This window comes from Thalassophryne amazonica, chromosome 2 (genome assembly GCF_902500255.1).
Source record: "Thalassophryne amazonica chromosome 2, fThaAma1.1, whole genome shotgun sequence".
Lineage (NCBI taxonomy): Eukaryota > Metazoa > Chordata > Actinopteri > Batrachoidiformes > Batrachoididae > Thalassophryne > Thalassophryne amazonica.
This window is the reverse complement of record NC_047104.1, coordinates 74,859,779-74,877,565: the sequence shown is the minus strand read 5'-3', so window position 1 is coordinate 74,877,565 and position 17,787 is coordinate 74,859,779. Positions and strand designations below refer to the sequence as shown.

At 40.4% G+C, this 17,787-nt stretch overlaps 1 protein-coding gene across 1 annotated transcript in view; it reads left to right on the top strand.

Moving 5' to 3' along the window:
- The window catches only part of ush2a (Usher syndrome 2A (autosomal recessive, mild)), a 1,147,097-nt gene that overhangs the window by 273,325 nt on the left and 855,985 nt on the right, over nucleotides 1–17,787 (top strand). The window contains 2 exon segments of the mRNA XM_034188044.1: nucleotides 5,278–5,473; nucleotides 9,457–9,587. Of these exon segments, the coding sequence (XP_034043935.1) occupies nucleotides 5,278–5,473; nucleotides 9,457–9,587 (327 nt within the window).

Here is a 17,787-nt window from a genome sequence, read left to right as displayed (position 1 = left end):
GGAATGACGCAACCGACAGGCGTGAAAAAACTCACGCATGCGCACGAAGGTTCAAGCTTGTCTGATGCAAGCGCACGATTCAAATCCATATAGTTTTTGAAAAAAATAAAACGGTCGGATACTTTTCTAACAGACCTCGTATTGTATCAAATACTTATTTCATGCAATAAAATGCAAATTAATGATTTAAATATCATATTGGGTGATTTTTCTGAATTTGTTTTAGATTCTGTCTCTCACAGTTGAAGTTTACCTACAATAAAAATTGCAGATCTCTCCATTCTTTGTAGGTGGGAAACTTGCAAAATCTACAGTGGATCACATGCGTATTTGCCCTACTGTATACCATATTTCCTGGATTAAACACCTGACCTTGAATCGGGGCCTGCCTCATTTAATGGCTGGGTCAAAACTTAGTCTTAAAAAAATTAACACCTGCCTTAAATAAGCACCGGGCATTATCTGCATTAAAAATTTTACATTTGGTCGAGTCACTCTTTTTTCTAAGTCCCCTGCGGAGTGGTACCTTTGCATGACCCTTGTAAAGTTCTCCGTCGCTTCTTAATGCAAATTACCTCAGAAACAGCTGCTTTTCTGGATCAGTTTGTCCCTCAGCGACCTCCACTTCTTTATACAATCATCAACCTCCAAACCAGTGGTATGGTACGTGCAGTTTTCTCCATGAATTGTGGGTCATTTGAGCGTCTTTTTCCAACTCTGTGTTGTAAAGTTGAGCAAATTTGTTGACTTTTCTGTCAAACGTGTTTGATCCATGATCGAAATGTAATCAGCATGTGCACTGAACAAACTATTAAAATATGACGGGAGAGGAACGAGTGAAAACATAAAATCCACAAATCACATCCTTTGCGGTCTCCGTCCTTTAGCAGGTGCGCATTAGGCTCTGGAGAGGGTTCGCAGCCATGCAGGGGGCTCTGATCTAAAGCGGTTGTCTTTGGTTTGCCACACCCAGGACTATGTGTGAACTTAACATCATCTTCCAGTGCAGGCAGCAAGCAGCATTTTGTTAAAATCACTGGCCTTGAATAAAGGCCTGCCCCATTTAGGCGCCGTGTCTGAGGCACAATTTGAAAAATAAACACCCTGGCTTTTAATCAGGAAAAATATACATATATATACGCACACACAGCATTAGGGCATGCAAGACTCCATTGAGTTTTGGAGGTTATGCAGATCTGGATTCTGGATCAAGATTTCACTTTACATAGGGTTTGAAGGATTACGTCAAAACTACTTCATGGATTCTCACCAAAATTGTACCACAGATTGATATTAGGGCATGGAAGACTAAATTTTGCCGATGATCCAGATCCAGACTGGCGCACATCAGAAATCTCCGTTTGCTCTTGTTGCATATAATGACAAAAGCGTTCAAAATTTGTTGAACTTTGATGCACCAGATAAACTGAAAAGCAGCTTTGTTTTGCACATGTAATATCCTTTCAGTGTGTTTGCCTCCTGCTGAATGGTTAGTGGATGCTGGATTTTATGATGAATTCAAGGCGTGTTTGTACGTTTCTGCACATAAAACTAAGTCTCAGCTGCTCCCTTGTTTTCACTCGGGATCGCCACAGCAGATCCAAGGTGGATCTACTGTAGTGTTCAGAATAATAGTAGTGCTATGTGACTAAAAAGATTAATCCAGGTTTTGAGTATATTTCTTATTGTAACATTGGAAACAAGGTACCAGTAGATTCAGTAGATTCTCACAAATCCAACAAGACCAAGCATTCATGATATGCACACTCTTAAGGCTATGAAATTGGGCTATAAGTAAAAAAAAAACAGTAGAAAAGGGGGTGTTCACAATAATAGTAGCATCTGCTGTTGAAACTACAAACTCAAAACTATTATGTTCAAACTTCTTTTTTAGCAATCCTGTGAATCACTAAACTAGTATTTAGTTGTATAACCACAGTTTTTCATGATTTCTTCACATCTGCGAGGCATTAATTTTGTTGGTTTGGAACCAAGATTTTGCTTGTTTACAAGTGTGCTTGGGATCATTGTCTTGTTGAAACACCCATTTCAAGGGCATGTCCTCTTCAGCATAAGGCAACATGACCTCTTCAAGTATTTTGATCCAATCTGATCCATGATACCTGGTATGCGATATATAGGCCCAACACCATAGTAGGAGAAACATGCCCATATCATGATGCTTGCACCACCATGCTTCACTGTCCTCACTGTGAACTGTGGCTTGAATTCAGAGTTTGAGTGTCGTCTCACAAACTGTCTGTGGCCCTTGGACCCAAAAAGAACACTTTTGCTCTCATCAGTCCACAAAATAGTCCTCCATTTCTCTTTAGGCCAGTTGATGTGTTCTTTGGCAAATTGTAACCTCTTCTGCACATGTCTTTTATTTAACAGAAGGACTTTGCGGGGGATTCTTGCAAATAAATTAGCTTCACACAGGCGTCTTCTAACTGTCACAGCACTTACAGGTAACTCCAGACTGTCTTTGATCATCCTGGAGCTGATCAATGAGTGAGCCTTTGCCATTCTGGTTATTGTTCTATCCATTTTGATGGTTGTTTTCCGTTTGGCACATATTTTACATCGGGTGCCCTTCCTGTCACATTACATGGAGAAATGGGCAGGTGTCAAGTTTGAACCTGGAACCTTCTGCACTGAAACCAAGCGCACTAACCACTTGACTACCACCCCTGTTTGTTTCTGCACATAAATGTTCTATAATAGATAAGTAAACCATTGTTTTTAAGTTGGTTAGAAGCAGACACTTCATTATCTCTCTGCCTCAACATATCTGTGGTGGTGAAGTTTCATGTAGCTTATTTTTTCCATTGATGATTTTATTAGAAAAGGATGACATTATTACAAACTTTGCATTTGTTTCTTTGTGTCTAAAACCTTATCTTTAGTTTTTTATGGTTTGTTTGAGAACAAAACAAAACCAACCAAAAAAAAGGAAAAATAATGTAAAGAAAAGGGGACAGGGAGCCCACAGTTATAATCATCATCAGGTTGAAAGGAAGATGATATACAGTAAGTATCTTTATATACTTATACCTTGTTCTTATATAACTATATACAGCCATCCATACAATCACATAAACCCTATCATACATTTATGTGCCCACAGCTGCCATTGCTGTCAATTTAATCATTTAGGTTTTAACGTTTACATTGTCATATGAAATCATTCTTGATAGGGGATATAAAATGTAACCATTTATTCCAAATTGAGTAGAACTTATCAAGTTCTGTTCGTAAAGATTATGTTAATTTCCCATTTTGAATATATCTCTAATAACTCCATACCAATCATCAAGTGTTGGAGGAGCTGGGTTTAGCCATTTCCTTTTAATTGTCTTCTTACTGGCTGCTAGGAGCACTTGTAGCAATGTTATATCCCTTCTTCTGTCTAGGTCTGAAACAATGCCCATATACAGTGAAGAAAATAAGTATTTGAACACCCTGCGATTTTGCAAGTTCTCCCACTTAGAAATCATGGAGGGGTTTGAAATTTGTCCACTGTGAGACATAATCTAAAAAAAAGAAAAAAAAATCCGGAAATCACAATGTATGATTTTTAAATAATTTATGTGTATGTTACTGCTGCAAATAAGTATTTGAACACCTGTGAAAATCAATGTTAATATTTGGTACAGTAGCCTTTGTTTGCACTTACAGAGGTCAAATGTTTCCTGTAGTTTTTCCCCAGGTTTTCACACACTGCAGCAGGGATTTTGGTCCACTCCTCCATACAGATCTTCTCCAAATCTTTCAGGTTCCACTCCAGGACCTTGAAATGCTTCTTACAGAGCCCCTCCTTAGTTGCTGTGTTTGGGGTCATTGTCATGCTGGAAGACCCAGCCATGACCCTTCTTCAATGCTCTTACTAAGGGAAGGAGGTTGTTTGCAGGTTGGAGTGTGATTGATTGAGTGTGTGAACAGGTGTCTTTTATACAGGTAACAAGTTCAACAGGTGCAATTAATACAGGTAAAGAGTGCAGAATAAGAGGGCTTCTTAAAGAAAAATTAACAGGTCTGAGTGAGCCAGAATTCTTGCTGGTTGGTAGGAGTTCAAACACTTATTTGCAGCAGTAACATACAAATAAATTATTTAAAAAAATCATACATTGTGATTTCCGGATTTTTTTTTTTTTTTTAGATTATGTCTCTCACAGTGGATATGCACCTAAGATGAAAATTTCAGACCCCTCCATGATTTCTAAGTGTTCAAATACTTATTTTTCTCACTGTACATATTCATAAAATCCTTTGAAATTTGTACTTTGAAAACTTCTTTTACAGTTCATTTATTTCTGACCAATATTAATTCAGTCAGTCTGATTCGATTCAATAAAGGACATTCCCAGAAAATATGGAAATGATTTGCACTCCATAGATCCACATTTCCTCCATTATTCAGCATTTTTAGTTCTGTATTTACCTTGGGACAGACTTGCGTCCTGTCCTGGGTGTACCCCACCTCGCGCTCTATGATTGCTGGGATAGGCTCTGGCCCCCACAACCCTTAATTGAGCTAAGTGGTTGAAGGTGTGTGTGTGTGTGTGTGTGTGTGTGTGTGTGTGTGTGTGTGTGTGTGGTGTGTGTGTGTGTGTGTGTGTGTGTGTGTGTGTGTGTGTGTGTGTGTGTGTATTTACCTTGGTAAGTTGACCGAAAAAAAATCTTATTACATTTTTCCAACAGTGCTCTCTCCAGACCAATGAATTTGTGGAGGTCCACTGGAAAATACAATTTTTTTCTTTGTGATGTTTATCCCCACTTCATGTTCCCACTTTGTCTTGATATGAAAGGTATAATTATTTCTTGCATCGAACAAGAAATTATATAGCTTGGAAATTGCCTTTTTTATTGACGTGGTGTGTGCTGTTTTTGAAGTTTCATGTAGCTTCAGATGCCTGAGATATCTTTGTCTGGGCATATTGTAAATTAAGTGAAATAATGTATTTGGAGATTCAGCTGTTTAATTGCATTGCTGTATGTCATCATGTGGTGGTTAGCCTGAGCTACAAATGTGTGAGAACCTAAGTCTGGTAAAAGGTTTAAATAAAAAAGCCTCAATCTTACTGTATTCCAGTTGACATTATACCTTTGAAGATTACACGTACTGTTTGTTTTCCTGTACATGCATCCATGTGTTCCTGTATAAGTGTTTATCTAAGTACATTTCCATTGATAATTGCTTTTATTTATGTTCACTCATTGTTCTAAAAAAATAATTTTTGATAAAATTATAAACAGTTATATGTGCTTTTTTTGTAGTGCCAACAATGTGCTCCTCTCTACAATGACAAGCCATTCAGATCAGGTGACCAGTTCCAGCCAATGAACTGCCGTCCTTGTCAGTGTCATGGCCATGCCCACTCTTGTCATTATGATAGCCAAGTTGATGACCAGCCACATGAGCACTATCGAGGAGGGGGTGGTATCTGTAACAACTGCATGCACAACACTGCAGGTAAATTGATGGATCAGCATACTAGATAGTATAATTTACGTCACAGAATGTCTGAATAAGCTTTACTCTGCTCACAGTATGACACCCTCTGTCCCTGGAACCTCAAATCAGAAGAGGAATTGCTTACACACAAGCAGAATCACATTGGAATACATGGCCATATGTTATTGAAAATAAACCGTAAAACGTTTCTTGTTTTAAGCAGGGTTTAAACCTCAAAATCTCTGCAGCCCACAAACAAATACAAGTAGAAAATTCCAGTTTTGCAAGAATGTATAATATGAAGATGTATGCATTAGAATGTTGTGTTCATAGTCCTACTCCATCTTGATTGCCACTGGCTGCCATGTTGTTGCTCAACCACATGATAGTGGACATCATGAATGCTTGTATACAGTATTGTCATAATTCATCAAAATGTGATCTCTGCTCAGAATTACGAGTATGCAACATTTACTCATATTACAATGCATTGCATTTATTGCATTGTATATATTTTGGCAAGATGAACCAAAAAGTGATATTAAGCCTGCCTGGCAACTCATCGCACGTGTGGTGGACAAGTACTAGTCGCAGGGAGTGGCAGCCACAGGTGTGTCGCAGGTATCCGGGGGAAGTTTGGGAAACAGTGCGGGTGTCATATTTGACACATACAGGCTGCACGGTTGTCGTGTATGAGGTATGGGAAATATTGCACCGTCAACCCTTCCCAGTCATATGTCTGATGCATGTGATCCGTGCATCTCCAATGAGTGAGGAGTGTGCGTGACTTCTAATTAACCAGTGTCGTAAGCCAAGAGTACCTGTGACATATGTGGTTAGCACGTGACAATCACTCATGAGCAGTGTGTCAGCAAAACCAACATCACATTGTGCCTCTCCTCAGCTTCTATCACCTGCCTGTAGCAGTCCAACACCCTTAGACATTGCACCGGTATGTTTGGGTGAGTGGTGGGGGGTCAGAAAGTTGGAAAAATAACAGAGCTTTCCATCACAGAGTGTTCTCAGCAACAATTCAAGAGCACTATGACGTCATGATAAACAATTCTGGTGCTCAAAAATGCAATGTTCCACTTATTCATGGGAAACATTAGAGGTTGGTTGAGGACCCCAATGCAGATATAAGATGGGTTGGCGTAAATAAACAGGGTTGTTAGCAGAGGTTGATACACAGGAATCAGAGGAATCATACAGTGTCATACATACATATAGTGTCTATGAGGGGATCGGCAGGTGGAAGGTAAAAAAAAACAGAGCTAGAGGTCAAAGCCCAAAAGCAATCAGAGTGGAAAATAACAGTGACTCATATTAAGCAGCAGGCAGTCTCAAAAATACTCTAGGAAAAATCAGGTTCAACAACAAGAAGTCAATCACAAGGAAACACAAGAAAACTGTGGGTGAGAATAGGGCAAAAAGTGCAACTTTCAAGTCTCGCAGAAGACATGAGTATAAATACACATTGAAGGTAATCACACAAATGGTAGACAGGTGAGGGTAAATGCTAATTGGAAAGAGCTAGGGAAGAGACACAGGAATAAAGTTATCCAAAACACAAGGAAACCGTGACCACCAAAATAAAAACAGGAAGTGTAGCAGAAAGAAGGAACACTGACAAGACAAAGAACCAAACTCAGGAAGTCACAAGAGAGAGCCAGAGGACAAGAACAGAACACAGACAGGGATCATAACAAAAAGAAAATACCAACTAAGTATTTTTAGATGTGTAGGAATAGTAGAGAAGCTTGTATCTTCGACTGGGTTGCTTGACGGGAGGACGTTTCGCTTCAAATCGCAGAAGCTTCCTCTGCTAAAATTCTTGCTCTGGTGGTCTGACGTCTGTCTTGACTCTGTCTTGACCCCTCTCTCAAACCATTTCTTCTCTCTGGCTAATATTTTAACTTCCTTGTCCTCAAACGTGTGGTTAGTGTCTTTAAGGTGGAGATGAACTGCAGACTGAGGTCCACTGGCGCCCTCTCTGCGGTGCTGGTATAGCCTTTTGTGTAAAGGTTGCTTAGTCTCACCTATGTAGTGTTCGTTCGCTCCATGTACAGATTGGATATAGATTCCAATCTGTACATGGAGCGAGTGGAGAAGACAGCCTTGACGTCTTTCACGGGCATCTCTCCCAGTCACTGGTTCAGATATGTTGATGACACATGGGTTAAAATCAAGCAACAGGAAGTTGAGGACTTTATAGAACACATCAACTCGGTGGACGCCAGTATCAAGTTCACACTTGAGGATGCCAGAAACAAACATTTAGCCTTCTTGGACTGTGATGTTACGATTGGAGAGAACAGGCAGCTCCAGACAGGGGTTTACAGAAAACCAACTCACACTGACCAATATCTGCTCTTTGGCTCAAACCACCCCCTTGAACACAAGCTCGGGGTGATCAGGACGCTTCAACACAGAGCCCTACAGGTGCCCACAACTGCAGAGGGAAGGGCTAAAGAACAACAACTTGTCCGGAAAGCCCTCACAGTATGTGGTAATTAGAGCTATTGTTTAGTCACCAGCCTATAGCAGTCTGCCTGTCGGTAGGAGGGGTCTGGTTAGGTTTAAAACTCCAGCTTTTGTGACTTCTTGATTATTCTTCTCTACAAGAGTCAAGACAGAAGTCAAACCACCAGAGCAAGAATTTTAGCTGAGGAAGCTTCTGCGATTTGAAGCAGGCTCACGTCAAGCAACCCAGTCCAGTCGAAGATTCAAGCTTCTCTACTATGGAAACCACCTGGACAACTGAGAGCCTACACAGAAACATGTAGGAATAGAAAAAGGGGCACTGTAACCAGTGGTTCTGGCAGCAGTGAGGGATCATAGTGCAGAAAGACAGAAGTACAGATCACTCTCCACCCCTATGTGTGGCGTACTGGAGTGCAGCACTATAAAGAAGTGAGTGTTTTCGGTCATCTCTTTCAGCACCTTGGACACCAGCTTTCAGCTGATCACATCTCCTCCCTGAAAAACAAACAAAGTTTGGGGGGGTGGGGAAGCTTTGCCACACTCTGAGCTGCGTCGATGAGAATGTGCTGAAAAAGACGAGCTAAAACACCCGTTGTGGTTCTGTGCTGCTTTTTAGCGCTGCACTCCGGCAGTCATCACCACCAAGGAGGCCACTCACATCTGATCACATCTCTTGTCTTTAAAAAAATGTGTGTCAGATTTTTTTGGGGTGGAGGGCCTGATGCATACTATGAAATATAATCCCTTTTACAATGCTACATGCTCCATGATCTCCACAATGCATATATACCCGTTCTTGCCACTTGTGTGGTGTGTGAGTCACCACACACAGGGTTGGAGAGTGAGATGTGCTTCTGTCTTGCGGGCCGCACAAATAGCAGATGTGGAGTGCTTGTGTAGTACTTGTGATGCACGGCACCTATGCAATGACCGTGCATCTTACTGTCATGCCACAGTCCATCCTGGCCATGGTCCTGACTTGGGTCAGGCACACGATGGCAGTACACATCCCTTATGTGCTGTATGCCTTCTTGAGCTTTCGCAAGACCTGTATAATTTGAATGTGCAGCATTAAAGATAGGCACAGGCAGTCTGCAACCACACGCATCATAGGTGTGCGTCTCATGCCCAGTTTTGCCAGCAGTATGGTGAGTTGTGAGGGAGGCTGTGCAAGAAGACTAATACAGTTCTACACCAACCTGTATTTTCTGATCTAATCCTTAGACATTCTGATTTACCTCTAATATTGGCCTTATTTGTGTTGGTAAGTTGTACTTGCTCATCATTATTCAGTTTAGAAGTGATGGTGATAGCAGTTGTAATACTGAAGGTGATTATGATTTGTCTCATGGTGTTCGTCTCACATGCTGCATTATAAAAATATTTTTGTTCTATTTATGTAGAAAAACTTCTCCAATGTGACAAACCTGACATCCATTTTGGCTCTGCAGAATGTTTTTTTTTTTCTCCTGGACCCTTTTCTTCTTTATCTACTTCTTTGTCTCATACACTTTCAGGTAGGAATTGTGAGCGCTGTAGAAGCCAGTTTTTCAGACTGGAGGAATCTGATCCTGCATCAGTTGATGTCTGTCAGCCTTGTGACTGTCACGCTGCTGGAACAGTCAGTGGTAGCACGGAGTGTGACCAGGTAAACATGACAGCAAAAGACAACTTTTGTGTCCACAAAATTTCTGCTTGACTGCACCTTCAGCATTAAACATTGTAGCATTAAAGGATAAATTCTTTTTCACAGCCTTAGTCATATTAAAACAGTGTTAGCAATCAAGCTTCTGAGTTGTTATCCTTACCTTCACAATTGCTATGTTAGCAGGGAGTTCTTTTTTTAAATTTGTTTAGGAAATTAACAACAGTCGCTATAGACCAGTCAATATATGATGAACCCCCAAAAATTGCAAAATTTTGTATTTTGGGGGTTTCGTGCTAGGTTGGGTCTGGTCTACAACATACTAAAAGTTGGACAAAATCGGAGTATGGGAAAGTGTCAAATTTCGAAAATGACTTTTTTTGGTTTGCAAGCCATTTACCATTTACATATGAAGCACTCATTTTTCATGATTAATCAATGAATCTTGGATTTTTACCCAGGTTTTCAGAGTCAGTCTTTCACTTGAAAGGGTTACCAGTGATGTCAAATAAATCCTTTTACCAATATCAAGGTATACACTAAGAGAAGATATCAGGTACTTCCCACAATGCATTGCATGTGAGGGAACATTTTGTACATGTTGTTATGTGAATCGTTACTGATAAAACATACCTAAAATGCAGCATTTGGATGAGTTACACAAATTCTGCTATGTTTCATCACTAACGATTCACATGAAAGCCTGCACAGAAAATCTTATTGGGAGCAATGCATTGTGGGAAGTACCTGATATCTTTTCTTGGTACTCCTATGCCCATTACTCCGGTTGCATCCACCCTGATTCACTTACGCCACAGTACTTATTCAAAACTTTTCACACCTCATCCTCATCATCATCTATCACTGGATCATTTTTCATATTGTCACAATTTCTATCTTGACAATGTCCACATACACTGGTACATTCTAGTCCATGCGTCCTGCAGGTACACCTTAGGGTATTGCATCCTTCCGAACAGTTGCAATGAATTATCTGAATCAGTGCATCTGGAGCAGGGCTTTTGTCCGTCATCACTGGAACAAGTTTGTCCCCTTCCACATTCCACCCCCACTCAGACGGCACCATTTCATCACTGCATCCCATCCACTCCATGACCGTAAGTCCGCAAAGAATGAAATTTACAGGCAGAGGGCGTTGGTGGGAGTCGTTCTGGCGTGACGAGCGTCTTAGCTCTCGCAACTTTCTTGCAGAGCATATTGTATCTAATAGATGCCAGAGAGTCATTCTGATCCGCATTGAACAAAGCGACCATTGCCTTACAACCATTGATTTCCACAACATCCTGGCTTTGCTGTGGACGAGAGAATGCCTTTGAACAGTCTGTCATTGTCTTTTCTCTCTTGACAATTCGTTGGAACCCCAGCTTCTTTCCTATTCCGAATATCCTGGACACCGAATCGCATCCCGTAAAGGTGTGCAGGAACAACAGATCATTACAAACTGCTTCGCCAATGAATGTGGTTGATTTGAAAGCAGACATATTGATAGCTGTCTTTGCAGTCTCAACATCGGCATCTCCTTCCGTTTGCATAACGTCACAGCCTTTCTGCCGCATTTGTTCCATTATCAGCTGGATCAGAGCTTGCTTGTTTGCCGCATTCGACAAGAAGTCCTCCTTTTTCCCAGCAAATTTTGTCACCTCGGTAATGTTCACCTTCTTTGCATTCAGCTTTTGACTTCGCCGCTGATGAGTACAGTCCTTTATACTTGGTCCAACTTCATAACCATCAAACACGACAGTTGCTTTCCCATAGTGTTCGACAGTAAATGAGGCATAATCGTTTGCAATCGAGCTGTAGGTGCTCCCCTCCTTCCATTTCAGACGATGAAGAAGAGATCCTCCGTCTAGTACGTTGTGCTCTGTGACTGGAACGGTTTGTGTCACAGCACTGTCTGATTTTGTTTCAACATACTTTCTGAGAGCCTCAGCCAGCTGCGGTTTGTCCGCTTGACGTAAGATGCCCTTTCCTTCAAACAAAGACATTGGGTAGAGACAGAGTTCATAGGACATGACATCACCCAGCCTTAGATCATCCATCTGTGAGACCACGAGAAACCTCTGGAATAAGAGTACTGAGTACTGGTGATTATTTGTTATGGGTGCCATTATAAGAGCGAAGCATAACAGACGAACCGTGGAGAAAGAACAATTTCAGTTATATACGGAGGTAAGGGGGCCAAATAATTGAATAAAGTACTAATTCATCATTCATAAATGCCTTGATTTATTCCCATAATTCTGATTGGCCGATCAAATTGGAAGTTTCAATTGAGACCAGTATTGATTCGCAACTGAGGGTAACATCGTTTGCATATTCACAATTGGAGAGAATTTACTTATCATGATCAACGATTGTCTTGCCAGTTAGTTACCATGCCTAAGCCTATTTGCAGGACTCTACAGTCCCTAACAGTTGAAGTCAACAATGGTTGCCATGGTGATGTAAACTCTTGGTACCCTAGTATTTATCCCCTAACTGGTACCTATATAAAAATAATCACTTTTTGTGAACCTAGGTGGGTGCAATAAGAAGTTTAGGGGTACAGGTACCCCTTTGGGTGCAATAAGGGGTTTAGGGGTAGGGTACCCCTAGATATGGAATAAGGGGTGATTTGGCATTACTGGTAAACATTTCATGTGGAAGATTGATGCCGAAAACCTGGGCAAAATCCAAGATTTATTGATTCATCATGAAAACTGACCGAGTTAGTGCATCACACATAAAGGGAAAATGACCTATAAACCGAAAAAGTCATCTTCGAAATTTGACACTTTCCCATACTCCGATTTTGTCCAACTTTTAGTATGTTATAGACGAGACCAAGCCTAACACAAAACCACCAAAAAACAAAATTTTGCAATTTTTTTGGGGTAGGGGTATTTTGGCAGTATACTGATCCGTCTAATAGGGCAGGCACTGGGAGATAAAAATCCATTTTACACTCAACATAGTAATGTAGTAATGCTGACAACCTTCTTCCTAATAATAGCCACATTAGGCGCTTTTCTACTACACAAAAGTAGCACTACTCGGCTTGACTCTACTCATTTTTTTTTTTTTTTTTTGCTTTTCCATTAGGGTTAGTACCTGGTACCGGGTGCATTTTTTGGTATCTGCTCAGGAGCGGTTCCAAGCGAGCCGAGCCGATACTGAAATGTGACGTCAACAGGCTGCCGGCCACTGATTGGTCAGAGAATGTCGTCACTGGACGAGTCATGAGCACACCGAGACGAGAATCAAACCCGCCATTTTTAAATACTCACAGCGGTGTTACAGCGACCGTCCTTTTCTTTCGTTTCACGGCGAGTTTTTTTGCTCGCACAAAACCACACCATGGTCTGTGGATGAGTTGCAGACATTTCTTTGTTTGGTGGCGGAGGAGAGAATACAGAGAGGTGGATGAAGCGATCCGAAATGAGAAAATCTCCCAGTCTTTGGCTTGGGTACCAAACATTACAGCAACGCAAAGAACAGCTGAAAAAGTTTAAAAGTCATTACAGGACCACAACGGCCAGAGTAGGTCGGACCGTAAGGGCTGGAAACGGTTCGACCGCAGGAATGCTGTTTCCGGACACCGACCAGTGAGCAACGGGAGGCAGGATGGCCGCGACTTGGCCACGGCTTTGTTGAAAGTGACGGATGGTAAGTGTTTTTGTGACTTTGTCTGTAGTCTGCTGCGGACAGTGAGCTAGCTAATTGCTAACTAGTGAGCTAACTAACTCTGTGCTCGGGCTTTAAAGTGTTAACTTCTGACAGAAAACCACCTAAAGTCAGCATGACAACAAACGTGTACATTTGACTCATTTAATGCCATTAATTACTGTGATGGGGTTTTTTTTCATGTCGCCATTTTGTGTTTTTCTTGAAGAATCCAGTTCCATACACGAGGAGGGTTCGACCACCAGCTTCAACATCCAAATCAACGTCCAGCACCACACAGCAACGTGTTATCACTGGTAAGAATAACATACATCACGTAACTTTAGTAGAGAAGCTTGAATCTTCGACTGGACTGGGTTGCTTGACGCGAGGACATTTTGCTTCTAATCGCAGAAGCTTCCTCAGCTAAAATTCTTGCTCTGGTAGTCTGACTTCTGTCTTGACTCTTGTAGAGAAGAAGAAGAAGTCGAACATTCAAGCTTCTCTACTATAGAAACATCACGTAACTTTCTCAAATATGATATATACAGGGTGACCCCCCCTTAACCAAACCAAACCCAGAACCCATAAATATTGTAATAAATCCCACAAAGGTTTCAATTATCTTGGTCACTTTGCATAAAAGCCCTGTTCTTTCAAAATTGTGCTCCAAATGGTATGATTTGTTAGAGGATAAATTTGAAAGAACATAACTTTTATACAAAGTGACCAAGATAACTGAAACTCTGGGGAATGATCATACAGAGACTGAAGGTTTTTTTTTTTTTTTTTTTGTAGGATTCTATTACAATTCTTGTGGGCTTTTTTTTGGGGGGGGGGGGTGTTGTCACTCTGTATGTGTGTGTATGTATGTATGTATATATATATATATATATATATATATATATATATTAGGGATGTGAATCGTACAACAACTCATGATTCAATTCGATTCCGATTCTTGGTGTGACGATTTGATTCAGAATCGATTTTCGATTCAAAGAGCTCTGAGAAATAGTTATATTACTTAAAAAATGTTTATGTTTAGGAAAATGCAGCTTTACAAGGTTAATCAAGTGATTCTCTATGTAAATTTACTTTTCTGCTTTGCTCGTTCGGAGTTGGCTGGCAGTTTAGTGAAGCACTGGTTAGTAGATGGTAGATACCGCTGCTCCCCTTTTTTCGCTCTGGGTGATGGCGTAGCATGTGGGCTTGCGGATTTGAAGTGTTTCCGAAGTACTTGACTTTCATTTTGCACATTTTGCACACTGCATAAGTCATGCCAAGCTCCTTCTTATGCAGCAAATAATAAAATCCAAAATTCACCCAAACATTTGCCTTCAGCAAAGACGGTGCTGACTGAATTCAAAATTCATAATTCATTCTGAATTCATGCTAAGCTGCAGCCACTGAACTCTGCAGCTCACGGGGACACTGTATTACGGAAGTCGTTTCCTGACAAACAGTACACGCAGTGAGTAAGCAAGAAAATGCTTAAAAAAATGCTTTTTAAAAATCGATTCTTGGACATTTTGGATCAATTCAGAATTGTAATAAACGAGAATCGCGATTCGGACGGGACGTGAATCGATTTTTTCCGACACCCCTAATATATATATATATATATATATATATATAAACTTGCTTTTGTTAATCACTTCCCATTTCTACCTTCATTATTGTCCAAGCAAGAGAAAAAGGAGCCTGTTCCAGCAGGAGAATCTGTCCATCTTGAGTGATGTTGAGGCTGAAGCTGAACTGAGCCCCGTGTGATTGACACATCCGACTGATCCTTGAGGAAGCAACAGCGGTGGAAGCTGCATTTAATCAGGCATATCTTGGCGTGCTGGGCGACCTTGTGCACATGATGCATGACTGGGGCATGTGACCTGCGCCCCCAACCCAGGACTATAGACACATGTAACTTTTGTATAGTTTGTGTTTTGTTTTTTGTTTTGTTTTTTTGTATTTGCTCTTCTTTTAGTTGCAATAAACAATTTGACTTATGTGAATGTATCATAATTTGTCATTTCAGGCTGAGTCAACAGTAAAAATCATTTTGTCATTGATGTTTTGGTGCAATGAAGGTTCATTTCTAAGAATTATTAATTTGGGATTTGCCACTCCAGAAGACACTGTACACTACACCTGGCTGAATCTTTACACAGATGCTGGAATAACCATGTCTAAACTGAGATTTTACCAAATATTATTTAACATAAACAAAAGGTTTAGTCACTTCAGTGATAGCACCATTACATCAAGGAATTTTAAACAACCAGTTTTACTGTCTGTTTACTTCAATTTACATTTTTGACCCCATTAAATGTAAAACTTATTTTACTGTTGGATTATGCTTAAACAGCTTTTCAAACTGTTAGCCTTTAAATCAGTAAACCATGGAAACTTTTACAAATCAAATTGATGTTACACAAAAGTGGAGACATTTTAGCAAAAAGTACAAAAATTTATTCAAAATTCACAGTGAAACATAACCGGTGTATAACATGTAGGCAAATGATGACATGATGTTTGCAGCGGTGACTCTGAGAAAACCATCTGAAACACACACACAGCATACATATTTTAATTAGTGCTGTCAGGTTATTAAAAAACAATGTAATTGATTAAAAAAAACTCAGATCTGTGTATGTTTGGGGCATTTAATAATTTGATAAAAAAAAGGATCTGGGTTATTTCTGTTACACATCAAGGAGGTATTAAACAAGCTGTAAATTGATCTTAAATTGAGAGAACTGTCTAACTGTAATTTGGATGGGTTAAATGCAGACAAATTTCATTGTATTTATGTGTACAATGACAATAAAAGGCTATATTATAAAGAATGGCTAAAAACAGAAGGGTGGGAGTTTGGAGGCTGATTCTTTCTGCACAATATGACTCCTTTAATAATTATCTTATTAGATTTCATGTTTAAATTTGTCCATTGAGCATTAAAATCTGGATGAAAAACAAAGCAAACGTTTTTAATGTGTTTTAAGCCTGTTCGAGTTCAGTGACGACGTTAATTAACGGCCATTAAAACCGAATCAACATTTTGTGCATGAACGTCAGTAAATGCACAAACTCCCACATTTCATATTTAACAATAAGTTATCAAAGCAAGTTACTTTGGTATAAAGAGTTTTGACATCTAACACGTTTATTGCGCTCATAAACACGCCTTTATTTACAGACCAAGTCACTGACGTCAAAACAAAATGGAGCAAAGCGTGACTGAAGGCGTAATAGGTGCTGTAATTAATTAATCTAAATTAACGTTTTATTTTGACAGCCACAATTTTAATACTTAATAGTGACAGCCTGCAGTTATTACTTATTTATGAGCTACTTAGGAAGCTAACGATTAGCTTACCGTCATGCTGTCTCATCGTCTCTAGCAGCTCATATCTTCTCGTATTCATCTTCATATTGTTGAATGAATTCCCAAATTCTTCTGTACTTTTCAAGCGTGTTTCGTCTTGCCGCCAGCAGCTTTATCTTAAAAACTTGCAGAGCAGTAAACACGTTGCGTATAAAACGATGTCACTGCAGTCTGCTCTGCTGACCCCGCCCACGTTGAAGAGGTACTATTTGTAGTAGAAAAGGACACGCCCGGAACCAAACCGAGTAGAGCTGAGATGAGCCGAGTAGTGCTGGTTCTGTGTAGTAGAAAAGTGCCTATTGAGCCCTGGTCCCTGGATGTGTCCTGCTACCACATGTCACTGCATCCACTACACCATGGAACTGGGCCATGCCCACCTCTCGACAGTAACAGTCTATCTGATGCAGACAGGTGGCCGGCTTCTTGTGCTTCTCCAGCCACTGGAGTCCTCAACCCCAAGGCACCTGTATGCTGGATCATGCCCACTGAAATGCACCACATGGCCAAAATGTTGTAGCTGTAATTACAGTTTCCTGCACCAAAAGATAGAAAATATTAGAATATTTCAGCAGATCAGTTTTTCAAAAAAGGATTTATAATACAGAAGTGTCTGACTTCTGAAAAGTATGTCATTTATGCACTCAATACTTGGTTGTGGCTCCTTTTGAATTAATTCCTGCATCAGCGCAGTGTAGCATGGAAGTGATCGGCCTGTGGCACTGCTGAGGTGTTCTGGAAGTCCAGGTTGCTTTGACAGTGGCTTTCAGGTTGTGTGGATTGTTGGATCTGGTGTCTCTAATCTTCCTTTTAACAGTACCCCGTAGAGTTTATGAGGGATTGTCTATGGGGACAATCACATACAGTAACACCATGGTCAACAAACCAGTTAATAGTAGTTTTGGCATTATCGGCAGGTGACGAGTCTTGCTGGAAAAGGAAATAAGTATCTCCATACGGCTCGTCAGCAGATGAAAGCATAAAGTGCTCTAAAATCTCCTGGTAGACAGTTGGATTGACGTAATAAAACACAGTGGATCAACACGAGCAGATGACATGGTGCCAAATCATCACTGACTATGGAAACTTTACTTTGGACTTCAACAGCTTGGATTTTGTGTCTCTTCACTCTTCCTCCAGACTCTGGGACCTTGATTT